General features: G+C 44.7%; 1 protein-coding gene across 9 annotated transcripts in view; it reads right to left on the bottom strand.

The window, feature by feature from the left end:
• Positions 1 to 18,593, bottom strand: part of st3gal3a (ST3 beta-galactoside alpha-2,3-sialyltransferase 3a) — a 79,797-nt gene that overhangs the window by 8,836 nt on the left and 52,368 nt on the right. For all 9 annotated transcript variants that reach the window (XM_021604472.2, XM_036978484.1, XM_021604470.2 and 6 more), the window contains one exon: positions 3,922 to 4,068. In XM_021604472.2, the coding sequence (XP_021460147.2) occupies positions 3,922 to 4,068 (147 nt within the window). The remainder of the gene's footprint in view (positions 1 to 3,921; positions 4,069 to 18,593) is intronic.

The raw sequence follows: 18,593 nt of genomic DNA, 5'->3' as shown, positions 1-18,593 counted from the left end.
GAGGAAATCCCTGATTTAGGTAAAAACATTTTCATTGAACCAGAAATTGTAGTCCTCTGATGACGGTGTCGTTGTCATGGAAGAAGTTGACCGAGTTTTGAAATCAGTTGAATGCCCGGTGGAAGCAGAGAGGTGATTGCCAAATAAGGAGAGAGTCCAAAAGAGAACAGGAGGCTGTTGTATAAAACACCTGTCTCTGGATGACATCTTCAAACTAAGGGCAACCATGGTATCCAAGACAAGTAGGGAGAAGCGTTCATCCATGTATATGAGTAAGAGTCTAGCTACATTTTCAGATATTATACATTTCTAATTTGGTCAGAAAGTCGTTTTCATTGCAAGTTAAAGCGTACTGTTAGCTAGCTAGCTAAAGTTAGCTGGCTGGCTCGCTAGCTAAGGTTACATGAATGATCTGTGTAGTAATATTATTCGTAGCTCAGAAAGCCATTTGCATTGCTAGTTATAGCTTTATATTAGCTAGGTAACATTGAACCTAGTTGGTTAGCTTTAGCTACCTGCAGATTCAAGCATGGTATTATTGCTGCGTTCAAAACAATTAGGAACTCTGCAAAATACGAGGTCAAATCGTGACAGTGATCTTCAGGTCAGAAAGTCAGAGTTCTAGAAAGAAGCCCGAGTGGAATTCCTTGAGTTGGATAACTGTTCAAATCAATTTTTCCCAGCCAGAGCTAGTTCTTTTCAGAGTTCCCAGTTGTATTGAACGGGGCATTAGAGTTGGGATTATGGTTTATTGTTTAGCTACCTAGCTAGCTACATGTCTAAACAAAAGACGCCACTATGCAAGTAACAAATAAACTTTGATTTTATTGGATATAGTGTGTGTTTACCAGAGACGGAAATGTGAAGTACAACATGACGTGCACCAGTCAGATTAGGATATAGGCCAAGGTCTAGGTAAAGTGTATTTTTACAACAACTTTCACCACTTTTAGTCTTGAAATCTTTGGTTGTTTACTACACTGTGATTAAAGAGATGGGTGGGGCTAAGGCTTAAGTGGGTGTGAACAATGCTGAACGGGTGTTGACAAAGAAGAGCTCTCCAGTACATGTATCAAAACATTCACGTCCATTTTCACAAAAGTGGGGTTACAAGTTTATCAACTTTCAAAGCAGAATTACTTTCCCATTGTTCCTCAATTGCAGTCTCTACTTTTATCCAATGTAAAAAATAGAATTTCAAATGTTGCTACATAGAAACGAATCCAAGTGGTGGGTCACATATAAATAACATAGAAACTATTCCAATCTGTTACTTGGACTGGTAACACTTTATATTAAGGTCCCTTAAAATAAACAATTTCAAAACAGTTTGTAAAGAGTTTACTTACAATTTATTCATAATTATTCCTACATTTGTAAATGTCAATAAGCAATCTCTAAATACACATTTAGAACACTATTTTCAAGTATTTATAAGATCATTAATAAGGTGTTTGATCATAGTATGTTCACAATTTGTAAATTATTAATAATGTACTTATAAACCTGTTGTAAAGGAGTTATTGTAAACTCATAATATTATTTTAAAAAATGTAATGAGTGATTTGTCATGTTCGTCGTAAAGAGGAGAAGAAAGCGCAGCGTGATTAGAATACATTCTTCTTTTAATGAAGGAAGAACACTTAAACAAACTAACCAAAACGAACGTGAAACTATGAACAACGAGTGCAGACACAGGCAACTACACAGACAATAACCCACAAACTATCCAAGGCATATGGCTGCCAAAATATGGTCCCCAATCAGAGACAACGATAAACAGCTGCCTCTGATTGAGAACCAACCAAGGCAACCATAGACATAAAAACACCTAGACTGGATAAACCACATAAACATACAAAAACCATAGACAGGTGGAAAACACATATATCACCCTCGTCACACCCTGACCTAAACAAAATAATAAGGAACACAAAGATAACTAAGGTCAGGGCGTGACAGTACACCCCCCCCCCAAAGGTGGGGGCCGCAAACCTAAACCTATATGGGAGGGTCTGGGTGGGCATCTAACCTTGGTGGCAGATCTGTGGCGTATCTGGGTGGGCATCTAACCTCGGTGGCAGCTCTGTGGCGTATCTGGGTGGGCATCTAACCTCGGTGGCAGCTCTGTGGCGTATCTGGGTGGGTATCTAACCTCGGTGGCGGCTCTGTGGCGTGTCTGGGTGGGCATCCCGCCTCGGTGGCGGGTCTGGGTGGGCATCTAACCTCGGTGGCGGCTTTGAGCCGCTCTTGTAGCACCGACCCGTGGATCATCGTCGGAGGTTCTGGACTGCAGATCCTCGCCGTAGGCCCCGGGCTGGGTACCCTCGCTGCGTGGATCATCGCCGGATGTTCTGGACTGGGGACCGTCACTGGAGACCCCGGACTGGGGACCATCGTTTGAGGTTCCGGACTATGGCCCGTCGTTTGAGGTTCCGGACTGTGGCCTGTCGTTTGAGGTTCCGGACTGTGGCCCGTCGTTTGAGGTTCCGGACTGTGGCCTGTCGTTTGAGGTTCCGGACTATGGCCCGTCGTTTGAGGTTCCGGACTGTGGCCTGTCGTTTGAGGTTCCGGACTGTGGCCCGTCGTTTGAGGTTCCGGTCTGTGAACTGTCGCCGGACGCTCTGGACTGGGTACTGTCGCCGGACACTCTGGACTGGGTACTGTAGCCGGACGCTCTGGACTGGGTACTGTAGCAGGACGCTCTGGACTGGATACTGTAGCCGGACGCTCTGGACTGGATACTGTAGCCGGACGCTCTGGACTGGGTACTGTAGCCGGACGCTCTGGACTGGGTAATGTAGCCGGACGCTCTGGACTGGGTACTGTAGCCGGACGGTCTGGACTGGGTACTGTAGCCGGACGCTCTGGACTGGGTACTGTCGCCGGACGCTCGGGACTGGGTACTGTATCCGGACGCTCTGGACTGGGTACTGTCGCCGGACGCTCGGGACTGGGTACTGTCGAGGCGCACTGTAGGCCTGGTGTGTGGTGCTGACACTGGTGGTACCGGGCTGGGGACAGGCACCTCAGGGCAAGTGCGAGGAGCAGGAACAGGGCGTACTGGGCTCTGGAGGAGCACGGGAAGCCTGGTGCGTGGTGTTGGCACTGGTGGTACTGGGCTGGTGACACACACCTTAGGGCGAGTGCGGGGAGGAGGCGCAGGATAAACTGGACCGTGGAGATGCATTGGAGATCCAGAACATAGAGCTGGCACAATGTGTCCTGGCTGGATGCCCCATTCTAGCCCGGCAAATGCGAGGAGCTGGAATAGAGCACTCCAGGCTAGAATAGCGCACTGGAGACACCGTGCGCGTCTCTACATAACACAGTGCCTGACCAGTTACACGCTCCCCACAGTAAGCACGAGGAGTTGGCTCAGGTCTCCTACCTGACACAGCCAATCCTAATCTAAAGTTCCTGCTGGAAGTGTTGTAGAATTTAATGGGATGCTTTAGCATTAGCTAGCCTAGCATGCTGATGAAAAAAGGCAGTTTAATGAAAAACGAGCAGTATTTCAATCTTCTCTATTTCGCGGCTTCGATAATGGGATAATTAGGAGTACAGCGACACCTTCCATCCCTGAATTTAGGTATGTTTTCAAGCCATAGTGAAAACATATTAACATATTTATTGTTTAACATAGGCCCCTTTTGACTCGAAGGCAGACTGAACATCATGTTTTCTTAATATCATGAAATATCAAATATGTAACTGAAATCGTTCAAGCAAGAAGTCCTTATACATTCTTGTATTATGTACTTCTTCTTGTTTTAGGATGCAGATATGGATAGCAGCCATTTTACGGGCTCCTGACCTGTTTTGTGTGTTTTTCTATGCTGATCGTAATTTTTTTAAACATTATGATTCCGCCATAATTTCCTATGACGGAAAACAGCAGTGAGATTCCCATTCTCTCACCCCTCTCCCCATCTGTCCGTTGTTGTGAGGCAGGCCGATGAACCTGAAGGCAGCCTCCTGGATGAAGTAAGGGTTGAGGATCCTCATCTCACTGGGCTCCCTGGGGACATGACGGGCCACAGACTTCCAGAACCCTTCTGTGCTACGCTATGAGAGACAGAGAGAAAGAGAGATAAATAGAGGGGGAGGGAGAGAGAGAGACAGAGAGAGAGAGAGAGAGAGAGAGAGAGAGAGAGAGAGAGAGAAAGAGAGATAAATAGAGGGGGAGGGAGAGAGAGAGACAGAGAGAGAGAGAGAGAGAGAAAGAAAGAAAGAGAGCGAGCGAGAAAGAGAGCGAGAGTAAGAAATATAAAGGTTAGTGTAATTGTAGCATGAAAAAATGGCCCCTAGCCGTAATAATAAATTAAGAAATCAGTAGAACATTTACTACTTTCAATAACAATGTGATCTCTCTCTGTTGGTGGTCTCCTAAAGCACAACTCTTCTTGCTCTCAGACTCAACTGTTGCATATCAAATACCAGGGAGCTCAGAGCACCTAAACATCTCTTCTCATCAGACCTGTGTTGAAATACTATTTGAAATCCTTTAAAATACTTTGAGCAATTGCTCTAGCCTGCCTGGTGCCAGATGGGTGGGGTTTTCAGTTTGGGGACGATTCTATTAGTCCATTAAGCCAGGCAAGCTTAATCAAGCACTTGAGTGGGTTGAGTCACTGATGTGATCTTCCTGTCTGGGTTGGCGTCCCCCTTTGGGTTGTGCCGTGGCGGAGATCTTTGTGGGCTATACTCAGCCTTTTCTCAGGGTGATAAGTTGGTGGTTGAAGATATCCCTCTCGTGGTGTGGGGGCTGTGCTTTGGCAAAGTGGGTGGGGTTATAGCCTTCCTGTTTGGCCCTGTCCGGGGGTATCATCGGATGGGGCCACAGTGTCTCCTGACCCCTCCTGTCTCAGGGGGGGGCTAGGGTCAGTTTGTTATATCTGGAGTACTTCTCCTGTCTTATCCGGTGTCCTGTGTGAATTTAAGTATGCTCTCTCTAATTCTCTCTTTCTCTCATAGGACCATGCCTCAGGACTACCTGGCATGATGACTCCTTGCTCTCCCCAGTCCACCTGGCCTTGCTGCTGCTCCAGTTTAAACTTTTCTGCCTGTGATTATTATTATTTGACCATGCTGGTCATTTATTAACATTTGAACATCTTGGCCATGTTCTTTTATAATCTCCACCCGACACAGCCAGAAGAGGACTGGCCACCCCTCATGGCAGGGTTCCTCTTTTTAGGTTTTGGCCTTTCTAGCGAGTTTTTCCTAGCCACCGTGCTTGTACACCTGCATTGCTTGCTGTTTGGGGTTTTAGGCTGGGTTTCTGTACAGCACTTTGAGATATCAGCTGATGTACGAAGGGCTATATGAATACATTTGATTTGATAAAGTATTTTAAATTATTTATAATAGTATTTGAACCCAGGTCTGCTTCTCTTGTTCTTCTGCCTCACAGTGGTGTAGTGCTGCCTGGAGAAGTGGGTATACTCACACAAAAAACATCCAAATGGCACACCTGGCCAAGGAAAGGCGCACTGTGTGAAAAGCTCAATGACAAACAGTGACATGCACTCTGAATGACTTTAACATGATAAATCCCATATTGGTCTTTCACAGTCAGGTCAACCCAAGCTGTACTGTGAAAGTCGGCTAATAGTAGGCCTACTATTGAAACAGTTCAACTGAGTCAGGAATTCACAGCATTAGATTTCCCACAATTTTTTCAGGTTTTTGTTCTCAAAGTCACACTTTTTTAAACAGAAAAACAACCAAATTGTATGTTCTAAGTCCATAACAATGCTTAAACCACAAGTGTGCAGGCACCTAGCATTATTGTTTGATTAGCCGTGTCTCTGTAGCACATGAGATGGAGTTTGCAAAATAAATGGCCACTGGATTAATGCAAATATTCATGATATCATTCTGACAGGTACGTAGGCATAGGCTACTTTGTAGCTAGTTACCATTGAAAACAGAAGGTTTCTGGGAATGCCTTTCCATCTACCAGAAGACAGTTAGGTCTATCATTAGCATCGCTATATTTTTCCTGTTCCTTAATTGTTTGAAACCTGGAAATTTGACTTCATATTATGAGGCATGTCTTACCTTGCTTCAAATTAGCCTAGAGTCAAAATCCCACCATAGAAACATGGAGCCAATTATATTGTATAAAGACTTGCTCATATGCGTTCTGCTCTATTGGTTTTATTTCAACTTTCTTTCGTGTGTCTAACAACCAAAGACATTATCCTAGTCATATTAGCAACCCATGATAGTTGTTGCATCTTTAAATCTCCCTCTTTCTAACGTGCATTTCCATCTGTGTCCATGAAACCGTTTGCGTGTGCGGTGCGCATTTTAGAACAGTGAAGAAATAATAGTTTATCAACATTTTAAGCTAAACATTCCGATCTGTTCCATCAGCCCTATTAATTGATCCAGCGTATACCTCCACTACACTACTTTGATACGTATCAGTGGAGATTAAGGAGTGAGTATACGCAATGCCCACTGAAAAAATAATTGGGTATAAGGCACATACCTATGTATACCCTCCACTACACTACTGCTGCCTCATGATTAGTTGTGCATTCCTCTCTTCAGCTGAGAAACTGACAAAGTGAGAGCTGACGCTTAGCAGTTGGTCAGTGGATTTTAACACAAGTCACCTGTACAAACAGACCAGAGCGATGCCTTTGATATTTCCAAATAAAGAGTGACTATAAAATATGGCCAAGTGGCTTTGAGGCGGATTTGGCTGTGTGCCCAGGACAAGCCCAGACACATCCCACCTCTCTGTCAGACAGGTTCTGAATAAAGGGCCTCTCTGGTTCTGACAGGGAAACAACATCACAGCAAAGGACACATAAAGCCAAGCCCAGGGACACATAAAGCCAGGCCCAGGGACACAGTCCCCACTGTAGTAAAACTAAAAACATGTGATCTCAGGTTTCACCTGGTCGTTCTGAGAGGGAATAGTGATGGAAGATGCTGTAATAAATAAAGAATATGACACCTATACATAATTATTGGGAATTGGCTTTATTTGAGTTATTATACAGTATATTGTGAAAGGTTCCTATTCATATTCAACTTGCTGCAATCAACACAGTGTACAAACAGTGAATGTTGGTTGTTGTTATGTGGAGCCTGTCACGCCAGTCACACAGACAGTGTTCCAGGTCCTAGTCCATTGTAGCAAGATCTCAAGCTGGGTCTGGGGCAGGGGGGGGAGATTCAGATTCAGAGTGTTTAATAGTCACATGTAGAGGGTCGCAGGTGTGATTGCAGAGTACACTTAAAATCTTGGGCTTTGAGCTTCAACATGCAGGACTAAGTGAAATAAAATAATGAAAATGGTAAAAAATAAAAAAATAAAAATAGCACTATATACATAATAACAAATGTGGCAGTGATGAATAATACAATTTCCATTAGGGTGGAGGCAGAGTAAAGACTGTTGAGGGGCTGGGGGGAGTGACCATAGGGGGAGCTGCATGACCATTGAGATGGTGTGGGGACCAAGTGAAATACAAAATACAAATTAGTTAAGGGGGGGGATGTCCATCGGGGGAGTAGCAGGGGGAGGGTGGAGCAGGTAGCTGACTAGTGGTGGCTATTCAGCAGCCTGATGGTCTGTGGGTAGAAACTATTGGCCAGTCTTTCAGTTTTTGCCATGATGCTCCTGTACTGCTCGCATCTGTGTGATTGAAGTGGGGAGAACAGGGCATGGCTTGGGTGGCTGGGGTCATTGATGATCTTCTTGGCATTCCTGCGACACCTGGTGTTGTAGATGTCCTGGTGGGCAGACAGTGTGCAGCCAATGGTGCGTTCGGCTGCACGTATCACCCTCTGAAAAGCCTTGCTATCCGCGGCGGTGGAGTTGCTGTACCAGGCTGTGAGGCAGCCCGACAGTATGCTGTCGATGGTGCTCCTGTAGAACACTGTGAGGGCCCTCGTGGACAGGACACATTTCTTCAGCATCCTGAGATTGAAGGGTAGCTGTCGTGCCTTCTTCACTACGGTGTCTGTGTGGTTAGACCATTTCAGCTACTCTGAGATGTGTAAGCCGAGGAATTTGAAGTTATTGACCGTCTCTATGGCGGCCCTGTTGATGAGGATGGGGGCTTGTCCAGCCTGGTTCCTCCTGACGTTCACAATCAGCTCTTTTGTTTTGCTAACGTTAAGGGAGAGGTTGTTTACCTGGCACCACACCATCAGAGTGCCTACCTTCTCCCTGTAGACTGTCTCGTCATGGTTGTAACTCAGGCTTACTACTGTCGAGTCGTCAGCAAACTTGATGATGGAGTTGGAATTGTGTGAGGCCACCAAGTTCCAGCTCATAGCCTAGCCTACTGGAGTGGGAGGACGTACAGGAAATCAGGGCTGTTTTCTGTGAGGTCCCTCTCCTGCACCAAGCAGATACTGTATACTTCATAGAGGAGTTGCAGAGAACCCCAGACCAGTTCAGGGAGCCCTGTGACTTTTACAGGCCACGTGGGGTTCCTTTTACGGGCTAGGGGTTTATAAACAAGTAAAGAACACATCACAGCACAGGCCATTTATCATCTATTTTTTATTTTGTCTAAAAGAGAGATTTGTTGCCCTTCCATGTAGGCCTAGGTACCGCACGCTTAGATAACTAACTTGGCAATCTAACCCAACACAGAAGTAACGTCATCTCCATGAAGCTACAGCTACAGAAGCATTGTTTGGGTTTTTCCTTCAAAGGGAGAATGTTCTGGAGTAGATAAAAGCCAGCTGAACGTCTGTTTATCCAATAGGAATAATATTTTCTTTGATTCCTTTTGACAAAACCCATCCCATTCCATGAGTCATGTCAAGCCTCCAACCACAAATAAATACCATGGCTAATTGGCCTCGGCTGGCACGAACCTAACCCTTACTTTATTTTTCCCATTTCCGTGGTAGAGATTCTAGAATTAAGAAGAGAAGTGTCAGAACTCCAATGCTTTTGACGAGAGCCCTGGTCAAAAGTAGTGCCCTAAATAGGGAATGCAGTGCCATTTGGGACGCAGACCCGTCTGTGGTTTCCCTGGTAATAAAGAAGTGATAAAGTGTGAGGAAATTACTGATATCAGAAACAGATGGAAACCAAACGAAGCACAAAACGACCGTCTCACTCTCTGACATGTGGCTAGTAATTCCCCTACCCCTAAGATTCTAAGTCTTTGGGGGGGTCCAAAAAAGCCTATTCCTTTTTTCATTTATTTTTTACCGGTCTGTACTGGGTTACCTTCAGATGAGTCTCATGAGCAAAACGGAGAACACATTTGTATTTGTGAGAGTCTCGGGGTGGGGTCATAGTTCCTAGCCCAAATCGTTTGTACCATACAAACGTTTTCATGGGAAGACTGATTTTTGGGATGTCTCCTGGTCTGACAAACACAGTTGTAGCTCTGCCACCTGCCACCGCAGAAGCAGAAGGCCGACATCAGCGGATGTGTTAGATTGAGACGCAGCCCATGCACAACAGTGGTGCTTTTTGTATTATGCCAATAAGATTTCTGCACGGGCATGGTCACAAACTCTAGGCGAAAAGACTACATAAGAACAACAGCATGATCAGATGAGTCACGATATGACCACAAACTACTCTTAAGAAGAGTAGATTAGATAAGATTTCAGATACACTGTATATACAAAAGTATTTGGACACCCCTTCAAATTAGTGGATTTGGTTATTTCAGCGACACCCGTTGCTGACAGGTGTATAAAACCAGCCACAAACCATGCAATCTCCATAAACAAACATTGCCAGTAGAATGGTCTTACTCAAGAGCTGTGACTTTTAACGTGGCACCGTCATAGGATGCAACCTTTGCAACAGGTCAGATAGTCAAATTTCTGCCCTGCTAGAGCTGACCCGGTCAACTGTAAGTGATGTTATTGTGAAGTGGAAACGTTTAGGAGCAACAACGACTCAGCAGTGAAGTGGTAGGGCACACAAGCTCACAGAACAGGACTACCGAGTGTGAAGCGCGTAAAAATAGTCTGTCCTCGGTTGCAACACTCACTACCATCTGCCTCTGGAAGCAACGTCAGCACAAGAACTGTTCGTAGGGTGCTTCATGGAATGGTTTTCCATGGCTGAGCACCAGCACACAAACCTAAGATCACCATGTGCAATGCCAAGCGTCGGCTGGAGTAGTGTAAACCTCGCTGCCATTGGACTCTGGAGCAGTGGAAACGTGTTCTCTGGATTGATGAATCACGCTTCACCACCTGGCAGTCTAACGGACCAATCTGGGTTTGGTGGATGTCAGGAGAACACTACCTGCCCCAATGCATGGTGCCAAGTCTAAAGTTTGGTGGAGGAGGAATAATGGTCTGGGTCTGTTTTTCATGGTTCGGTCTAGGCCCCTTAGTTCCAGTGAAAGGAAATATTAACGCTACAGCATTCAATGACATTCTAGACGATTCTGTGCTTCCAATTTTGTGGCAACAGTTTGGGGAAGGCCGTTCCTGTTTCAGCCCGACAAAGCGAGGTCCATACAGAAATGGTTTGTCAAGATTGGTGTTGAAGAACTTGCCTGGCCTGCACAGAGTCCTGACCTCAACCCCATCTAACACCTTTGGGATGAATTGGAACGCCGACTGCGAGCCAGGCCTAATCGCCCAACATCAGTGCCAGACCTCACTAATGCTCTTGTGGCTGAATGGAAGCAACATCTAGTGGAAAGCCTTCCCAGAAGAGTGGATGCTGTTGTAGCAGCAAAGGGGGGGACCAACTCCATATGATTTCGGAATGAGATGTTTGACGAGCAGGTGTCTACATACTTTTGGTCATGTACTTTAAATTCGATTTTAAAAAACATGAGTTAGGAGTGGGGGATGCAAAATAAGACAATGGAAAATATGACAAAACGGATAATACATAAATGTTTTTTTTATCATTGCACACAAAGTCCAACCGAAACTTGACTTTCTCTTTTAACCCAACCCCTCTGAATAAGAGAGGTGTAAGGGGCTGTAATAGGCGGTTAACTGCCTTGCTCAAGGTCGGAATGACAGGTTTTTCAGCTCGTCGGTTCAGGGTTTTGAACTGGGAATCTTTCTACAGGCCTAACGCTCTAACCGCTAGGCCACCTGCCGCCCAACAAGGTTCAAACAGCCCCAGTGAAAGCATTACTCTGGAAGAGGTCACGTGTGCTCTTGGCGAGGATGGCTGTGTAGTTGAGGAGCTCCATCGAACACAAAGGTAAATTGGTTTTGGCAATGATATTTACCCATTTTGGGGCATAGTTATACTCATACAAGTCAAAGGCAAATTTTGTTACAACCAAAAATAATAAAAGTCTAACCGGGATAGCCGCAAATCACAGCTCGCAAAGGATTCCCTGCAGACAAAACCATCCAAGCTTAGCAAGAAAATGGAGGCTGCCTACGGGCCAGTGTGTAGAATAAAGGTGGTGGAGTAAAGGAGGTCCAGAGTTTTTCTCCCTCTGATTGCACATTTAACATGCTGATAGAAATTTGGTAGGACAGCTACACCAGACACTGCAACTTGCGAGCCCACCCTGACCTTTCTTACCTCCGATATCAGAGAAATGAGTTTGTCCACCCAAAATATTGAACAAGACACGTCAGAAATCAAGACCACGATGAAGGAAATAGAAGGGGAAATCGATACACTGACCACCCGCGTAAGCGAAGCAGAGGACCGTGTTGCAACATTGGAGTTTGGCACCGTCACAATGAAAGGTTGGGTAGAATCCAGAAGGAATTGCAAAAATTACAAGACCTCGTTGATAATTTAGATAACAGAACATGGCAGAAAACAAAGACATGACACAGTTCTTACAGAGGGAAATCCTGAATATGCTGGAATGCCACTTTGAGAGGCCACTTGAGATTCAGAGGGCACATAGAGTCCCCACAGGCCCGCCCAGAAGAGAGCTGAAAGAGGGACGCCGTTCACTGCCCATCATTGCTACATTATCGGTTGAAGGATGAAATTCTCAGAGCAGCGAGAGAGAAGAGACAGGTGACATGGCAGGGATCTACAATTATGTTCTTCCCAGACTATTCTAAACGAGTTAACGACTGGAGGATGGCATTCAAACAGGTAAAACGGATCTACAATCCAGGGGGATCGAGTTCATTCTCCGTAGGCAATTTGTTTTTAATTTTTTAAGGGCCTTCAGATTAAAATGATTCTTCCAATCACATTTCCTCTGATTGGCTCTATTTGAACATGAAGTGTCAATTCAATATGTTACTAACGTTTGCCAGTAAGCGGCGACAAAGCACAATAGCCTTGTGTGTGACAGAGCCTTGAATTTTTGTAAATAACTATGTCCCAAAAAGGTATTACAGTTTGGGTAACTGTCAAGTTCATCAATCCCATCTATGTGTTGGTTTGTGTTGTTTCTCCCCAGAGCCTTAGGTTTGGCTGGGAGTCTACTTAGTTCTACACACGTACGTTTTTATGTTTTTTCTTAGGTTTGTTTTTCTTTATTGCCATGGAGATCTACACCACTGTAATACTTGTATACTGTATAGGTTGTTACACATTCGCTTATTATGACTTCTTTATAACTCAATGACCAACATAGCTTAATTAAAATGAGCTAACTGGAACCTTAAAGGCTTAACCATATAAACAAGAAAAATAAAAAACGTTAGCATATCTTAAGTCTTCTAAGTTGGATATAGCTTTTGTCCAGGGGACACATCTCAATAAAAAGGAATCAGAAAAAGTCAAATGCTCTTCGGAGGGAAAGGCTTTCTCTAGCCCGGGTACAGGCCAAAGCAGGGGAGTATCTATTCTCATACATAAGGCCATGAACTTTACTGAAACGAACTGCTAACTGATTCAGATGGTCGTTCAGTTGTTCTCTGGAATATATATGCCCCTAATGCAAACAGGCCCAATTTGTTTCTCAAACTCTCTTAGAACTGGGTGACATCCCAATATGGGTGATTGGGTGGGTGATTTTAACCAGATTCTAGACAAGGATCTGGACAGGTCTCAGCCTAGAAATAGTCTGGAGAGTAAATCAGCAGCTGCAATAAGACTACCAGCTAGGGACTTAGGCTTAAATTATATTTCGAGCTCAATACACCCAGATGGGAGGGACTATTCTTTCTTTCTCCCACCTACAATGTTTACACTAGGATTGATTACTTCCTAATCTCACAGTTGCTAGTGGATATCTCTCTCAGGTCTACAATAGGTAATATAGTCATTTAGGACCATGCTCCAGTGTTCAGATGCCTTTTTGCTTGAACAGGTCTCTGTTAAAATATAGTATATTCATCAAAATGAAAAGTGATTAGATGTCTCTTTTTGAGCAAACTAACAAGAGATAGGAAAGTACTATCTCAAATTGAGGGGGAGGATTATATCTTATGCTTCATTCAAGAAAAGGAATGCCAATCTACACTCCACCAAACTACAATGTGAGCTTCAGCTGCTTGACACTTCATACTCCCAAAACAGAGACACAACTATGTTAAACAAGATAATTGCTACTAAATATAAACTTAATAGATTATATCATAAAAAAGCTTGATAATTCACTGTTCCACATTAATCAATCTTATTGGGAGATGGGTGAAAAACCTGGCCGCTTGCTGACATACAGACTGAAGCAGCAAAACAGTAGGAACCATATAGCTGGCATACGGTTGCAAAAGTGTACAATTTCTACCTCGTCAAAGCAGATAAATGAGGAGTTTAGAGGCTTCTACAACACCTTTTATATATCACAGAGCATACTGGACAAACAAAAGTTTGATAGCTTTTTTGCAGACCTAAATTTACCACAACTCAAGATAAGGATAGATCAAATCAAATCAAATCAAATTTTATTTGTCACATACACCTGGTTAGCAGATGTTAATGCGAGTGTAGCGAAATGCTTGTGCTTCTAGTTCCGACAATGCAGTAATAACCAACAAGTAATCTAACTAACAATACCAAAACTACTGTCTTAAACACAGTGTAAGGGGATAAAGAATATGTACATAAGGATATATGGATGAGTGATGGTACAGAGCAGCATAGACAGGATACAGTAGATGGTATCGAGTACAGTATATACATGAGGTGAGTATGTAAACAAAGTGGCATAGTTAAAGTGGCTAGTGATACATGTATTACATAAGGATGCAGTCGATGATATAGAGTACAGTATATACGTATGCATATGAGATGAATAATGTAGGGTAAGTAACATTATATAAGGTAGCATTGTTTAAAGTGGCTAGTGATATATTTACATAATTTCCCATCAATTCCCATTATTAAAGTGGCTGGAGTTGAGTCAGTGTCAGTGTGTTGGCAGCAGCCACTCAATGTTAGTGGTGGCTGTTTAACAGTCTGATGGCCTTGAGATAGAAGCTGTTTTTCAGTCTCTCGGTCCCAGCTTTGATGCACCTGTACTGACCTCACCTTCTGGATGATAGCGGGGTGAACAGGCAGTGGCTCGGGTGGTTGATGTCCTTGATGATCTTTATGGCCTTCCTGTAACATCGGGTGGTGTAGGTGTCCTGGAGGGCAGGTAGTTTGCCCCCGGTGATGCGTTGTGCAGACCTCACTACCCTCTGGAGAGCCTTACGGTTGTGGGCGGAGCAGTTGCCGTACCAGGCGGTGATACAGCCCGCCAGGATGCTCTCGATTGTGCATCTGTAGAAGTTTGTGAGTGCTTTTGGTGACAAACCGAATTTCTTCAGCCTCCTGAGGTTGAAGAGGCGCTGCTGCGCTTTCTTCACGATGCTGTCTGTGTGAGTGGACCAATTCAGTTTGTCTGTGATGTGTATGCCGAGGAACTTAAAACTTGAACAGCATTCTCACATAGGTATTCCTCTTGTCCAGATGGATTAGGGCAGTGTGCAGTGTGGTTGAGATTGCATCGTCTGTGGACCTATTTGGGCGGTAAGCAAATTGGAGTGGGTCTAGGGTGTCGGGAAGGGTGGAGGTGATATGGTCCTTGACTAGTCTAGTCATGATGACGGAAGTGAGTGCTACGGGGCGGTAGTCGTTTAGCTCAGTTACCTTAGCTTTCTCTGGAACAGGAACAATGGTGGCCCTCTTGAAGCATGTGGGAACAGCAGACTGGTATAGGGATTGATTGAATATGTCCGTAAACACACCGGCCAGCTGGTCTGCGCATGCTCTGAGGGCGCGGCTGGGAATGCCGTCTGGGCCTGCAGCCTTGCGAGGGTTAACACGTTTAAATGTCTTACTCACCTCGGCTGCAGTGAAGGAGAGTCCGCATGTTTTCGTTGCAGGCCGTGTCAGTGGCACTGTATTGTCCTCAAAGCGGGCAAAAAAGTTATTTAGTCTGCCTGGGAGCAGGACATCCTGGTCCGTGTCTGGGCTGGATTTCTTCTTGTAGTCCGTGATTGACTGTAGACCCTGCCACATGCCTCTTGTGTCTGAGCGGTTGAATTGAGATTCTACTTTGTCTCTGTACTGGCGCTTAGCTTGTTTGATAGCCTTGCGGAGGGAATAGCTGCACTGTTTGTATTCGGTTATGTTACCAGTCACCTTGCCCTGATTAAAAGCAGTGGTTCGCGCTTTCAGTTTCACACGAATGCTGCCATCAATCCACGGTTTCTGGTTAGGGAATGTTTTAATCGTTGCTATGGGAACGACATCTTCAACGCACGTTCTAATGAACTCGCACACCGAATCAGCGTATTGGTCAATATTGTTATCTGACGCAATACGAAACATGTCCAGTCCACGTGATGGAAGCAGTCTTGGAGTGTGGAGTCAGCTTGGTCGGACCAGCGTTGGACAGACCTCAGCGTGGGAGCCTCTTGTTTTAGTTTCTGTCTGTAGGCAGGGATCAACAAAATGGAGTCGTGGTCAGCTTTTCCGAAAGGAGGGCGGGGCAGGGCCTTATATGCGTCGCGGAAGTTAGAGTAACAATGATCCAAGGTTTTTCCACCCCTGGTTGCGCAATCGATATGCTGATAAAATTTAGGGAGTCTTGTTTTCAGATTAGCTTTGTTAAAATCCCCAGCTACAATGAATGCAGCCTCCGGATAAATGGATTCCAGTTTGCAAAGAGTCAAATAAAGTTTGTTCAGAGCCATCGATGTGTCTGCTTGGGGGGGGATATATACGGCTGTGATTATAATCGAAGATAATTCTCTTGGTAGATAATGCGGTCTACATTTGATTGTGAGGAATTCTAAATCAGGTGAACAGAAGGATTTGAGTTCCTATATGTTTCTTTCATCACACCATGTCTCGTTAGCCATAAGGCATACGCCCCCGCCCCTCTTCTTACCAGAAAGATGTTTGTTTCTGTCGGCGCGATGCGTGGAGAAACCCGCTGGCTGCACCGCCTTGGATAGCGTCTCTCCAGTGAGCCATGTTTCCGTGAAGCAAAGAACGTTACAGTCTCTGATGTCCCTCTGGAATGCTACCCTTGCTCGGATTTCATCAACCTTGTTGTCAAGAGACTGGACATTGGCGAGAAGAATGCTAGGGAGTGGTGCACGATGTGCCCGTCTCCGGAGTCTGACCAGAAGACCGCCTCGTTTCCCTCTTTTTCGGAGTCGTTTTTTTGGGTCGCTGCATGGGATCCATTCCGTTGTCCTGGGTGAAAGGCAGAACACAGGATCCGCGTCGCGAAAAACATATTCTTGGTCGTACTGATGGTGAGTTGACGCTGATCTTATATTCAGTAGTTCTTCTCGACCCTATGTAATGTAACCTAAGATGACCTGGAGTACTAATGTAAGAAATAACACGTAAAAAAACAAAACACTGCATAGTTTCCTAGGAACGCGAAGCGAGGCGGCCATCTCTGTCGGCGCCGGAAGTTCAGATGAAAAAAAGATGATTTATATGCACTATATGCACCTTCTAACAAGTCTCCTGGGTTAGATGGCCTCCCTTCTGACTTTTATACAAAGTGTGAGACAAGTATTACTCCAATTTTGATAGTTATGTAATGATGCATATAAAGTTGGATCTTTACCCTCTTCCATGCATACAGCAATTATCTCTCTTATCCACAAAAAAGGGAAAGATCTACTTGATCCGAGTGGATATTGGCCTATTTCGCTTATTAATAATGATGAAAAGATCTTAGCAAAGGTGCTTTCAAACAGATTGTCTAAGCTCATTGGTAGTATCATCAACCTGGATCAGACTGGCTTTATCCCCCACCCTTATAGCTCAGATAACCTTAAAAGGCTGATCAACATATAGTGTGCTGTCCAGGACTCAAGCGCTCCAACATTTGCTTTGTCATTAGATGTTGCCAAGGCCGTTGACTGTGTGGAATGGGGCTACCTTTTTGAATCTCTTACACGATTTGGCTGGGGAGAACTTTGTGAATTGGAAAAAAACTTTATATGACACTTCTTATGCCTACGTTTTAACAAATGGTCTCATATCAACTCTTTCCAGTTACATATCGCTCTCGCTGCTGGTGATTCTCTGATCCACCTCTACGCAGACAACACCATTCTGTATACCTCTGGACCTTCTTTGGACACCTCCAGATGAGCTTCAATGCCAAAGAACTCTCCCTCCGTGGCCTCCAACTGCTCTTAAATGCAAGTAAAACTAAATGCATGCTATTCAACCGATCACTGCCCGCACCCGCCCGCCCATCCAGCATCACTACTCTGGACGGTTCTGACTTAGAACATGTGGACAACTACAAATACTGTAAACTCTCCTTCCAGACTCACATTAAACACTCTCCAATCCAAAATTAAATCTAGAATCGGCTTCCTATTTCGTAACAAGCATCCTTCACTCATGCTGCCAAACATACTCTAGTAAAACTGACCATCCTACCGATCCTCGACTTCGGCGATGTAATTTACCAAATAGCCTCCAACACTCTTCTCAACAAATTGGATGTAGTCTATCACAGTGCCATTTGATCACCATTTGATCACCAAAGCCCCATATATTACCCACCACTGCGACCAGTATGCTCTTGTTGGCTGGCCATCGCTTCATACTCGTCGCCAAACCCACTGGCTCCAGGTCATCTACAAGTCTCTGCTTAGGTAAAGCTCCGCCTTACCTCAGCTCACTAGTCACCATAGCAGCACCCACCCGTAGCATTCGCTCGAGCAGGTATATCTCATTGGTCACCCCCAAAGCCAATTCTTCCTCCTTTCAGTTCTCTGCTGCCAATGACTGGAACAAACTGCAAAAATCTCTGAAGCTGGAGACTCTTACCTCCCTCACTAGCTTTAAGTACCAGCTGTCAGAGCAGCTCACAGATCACTGCACCTGTACATAGCCCATCTGTAAACAGCCCATCCAACTACCTTATCCCCATATTGTATTTATTTATTTATCTTGCTCCTTTGCACCCCAGTATCTCTACTTGCACATTCATCTTCTGCACATCTAGAGGGAGGGAGGGAGGGAGGGTGGGTGGGTGGATTGGAGGGAGGGTGAATTGGAGGGAGGGTGGATTGGAGGGAAGGGTGGGTGGATGGAAGATTTAGGGGGTTGAGGTTGTACTGTTTTTGTTCTCATATTTGAACATCTATAAATAAAGTAAAAAATAAATAAATAAAAGTGAAATGTATCTGAAGTCAGTTGTTAATGTAGTGTAGCAGTGGTGCTATTATTGATTTTAATTTTTAAAATGATCTTGTTTTTGGTGTGTCTGATA

This window comes from Oncorhynchus mykiss, chromosome 5, assembly GCF_013265735.2.
Source record: "Oncorhynchus mykiss isolate Arlee chromosome 5, USDA_OmykA_1.1, whole genome shotgun sequence".
In the NCBI taxonomy this organism is placed as follows: domain Eukaryota; kingdom Metazoa; phylum Chordata; class Actinopteri; order Salmoniformes; family Salmonidae; genus Oncorhynchus; species Oncorhynchus mykiss.
This window is presented reverse-complemented; position numbering and strand designations above follow the sequence as displayed.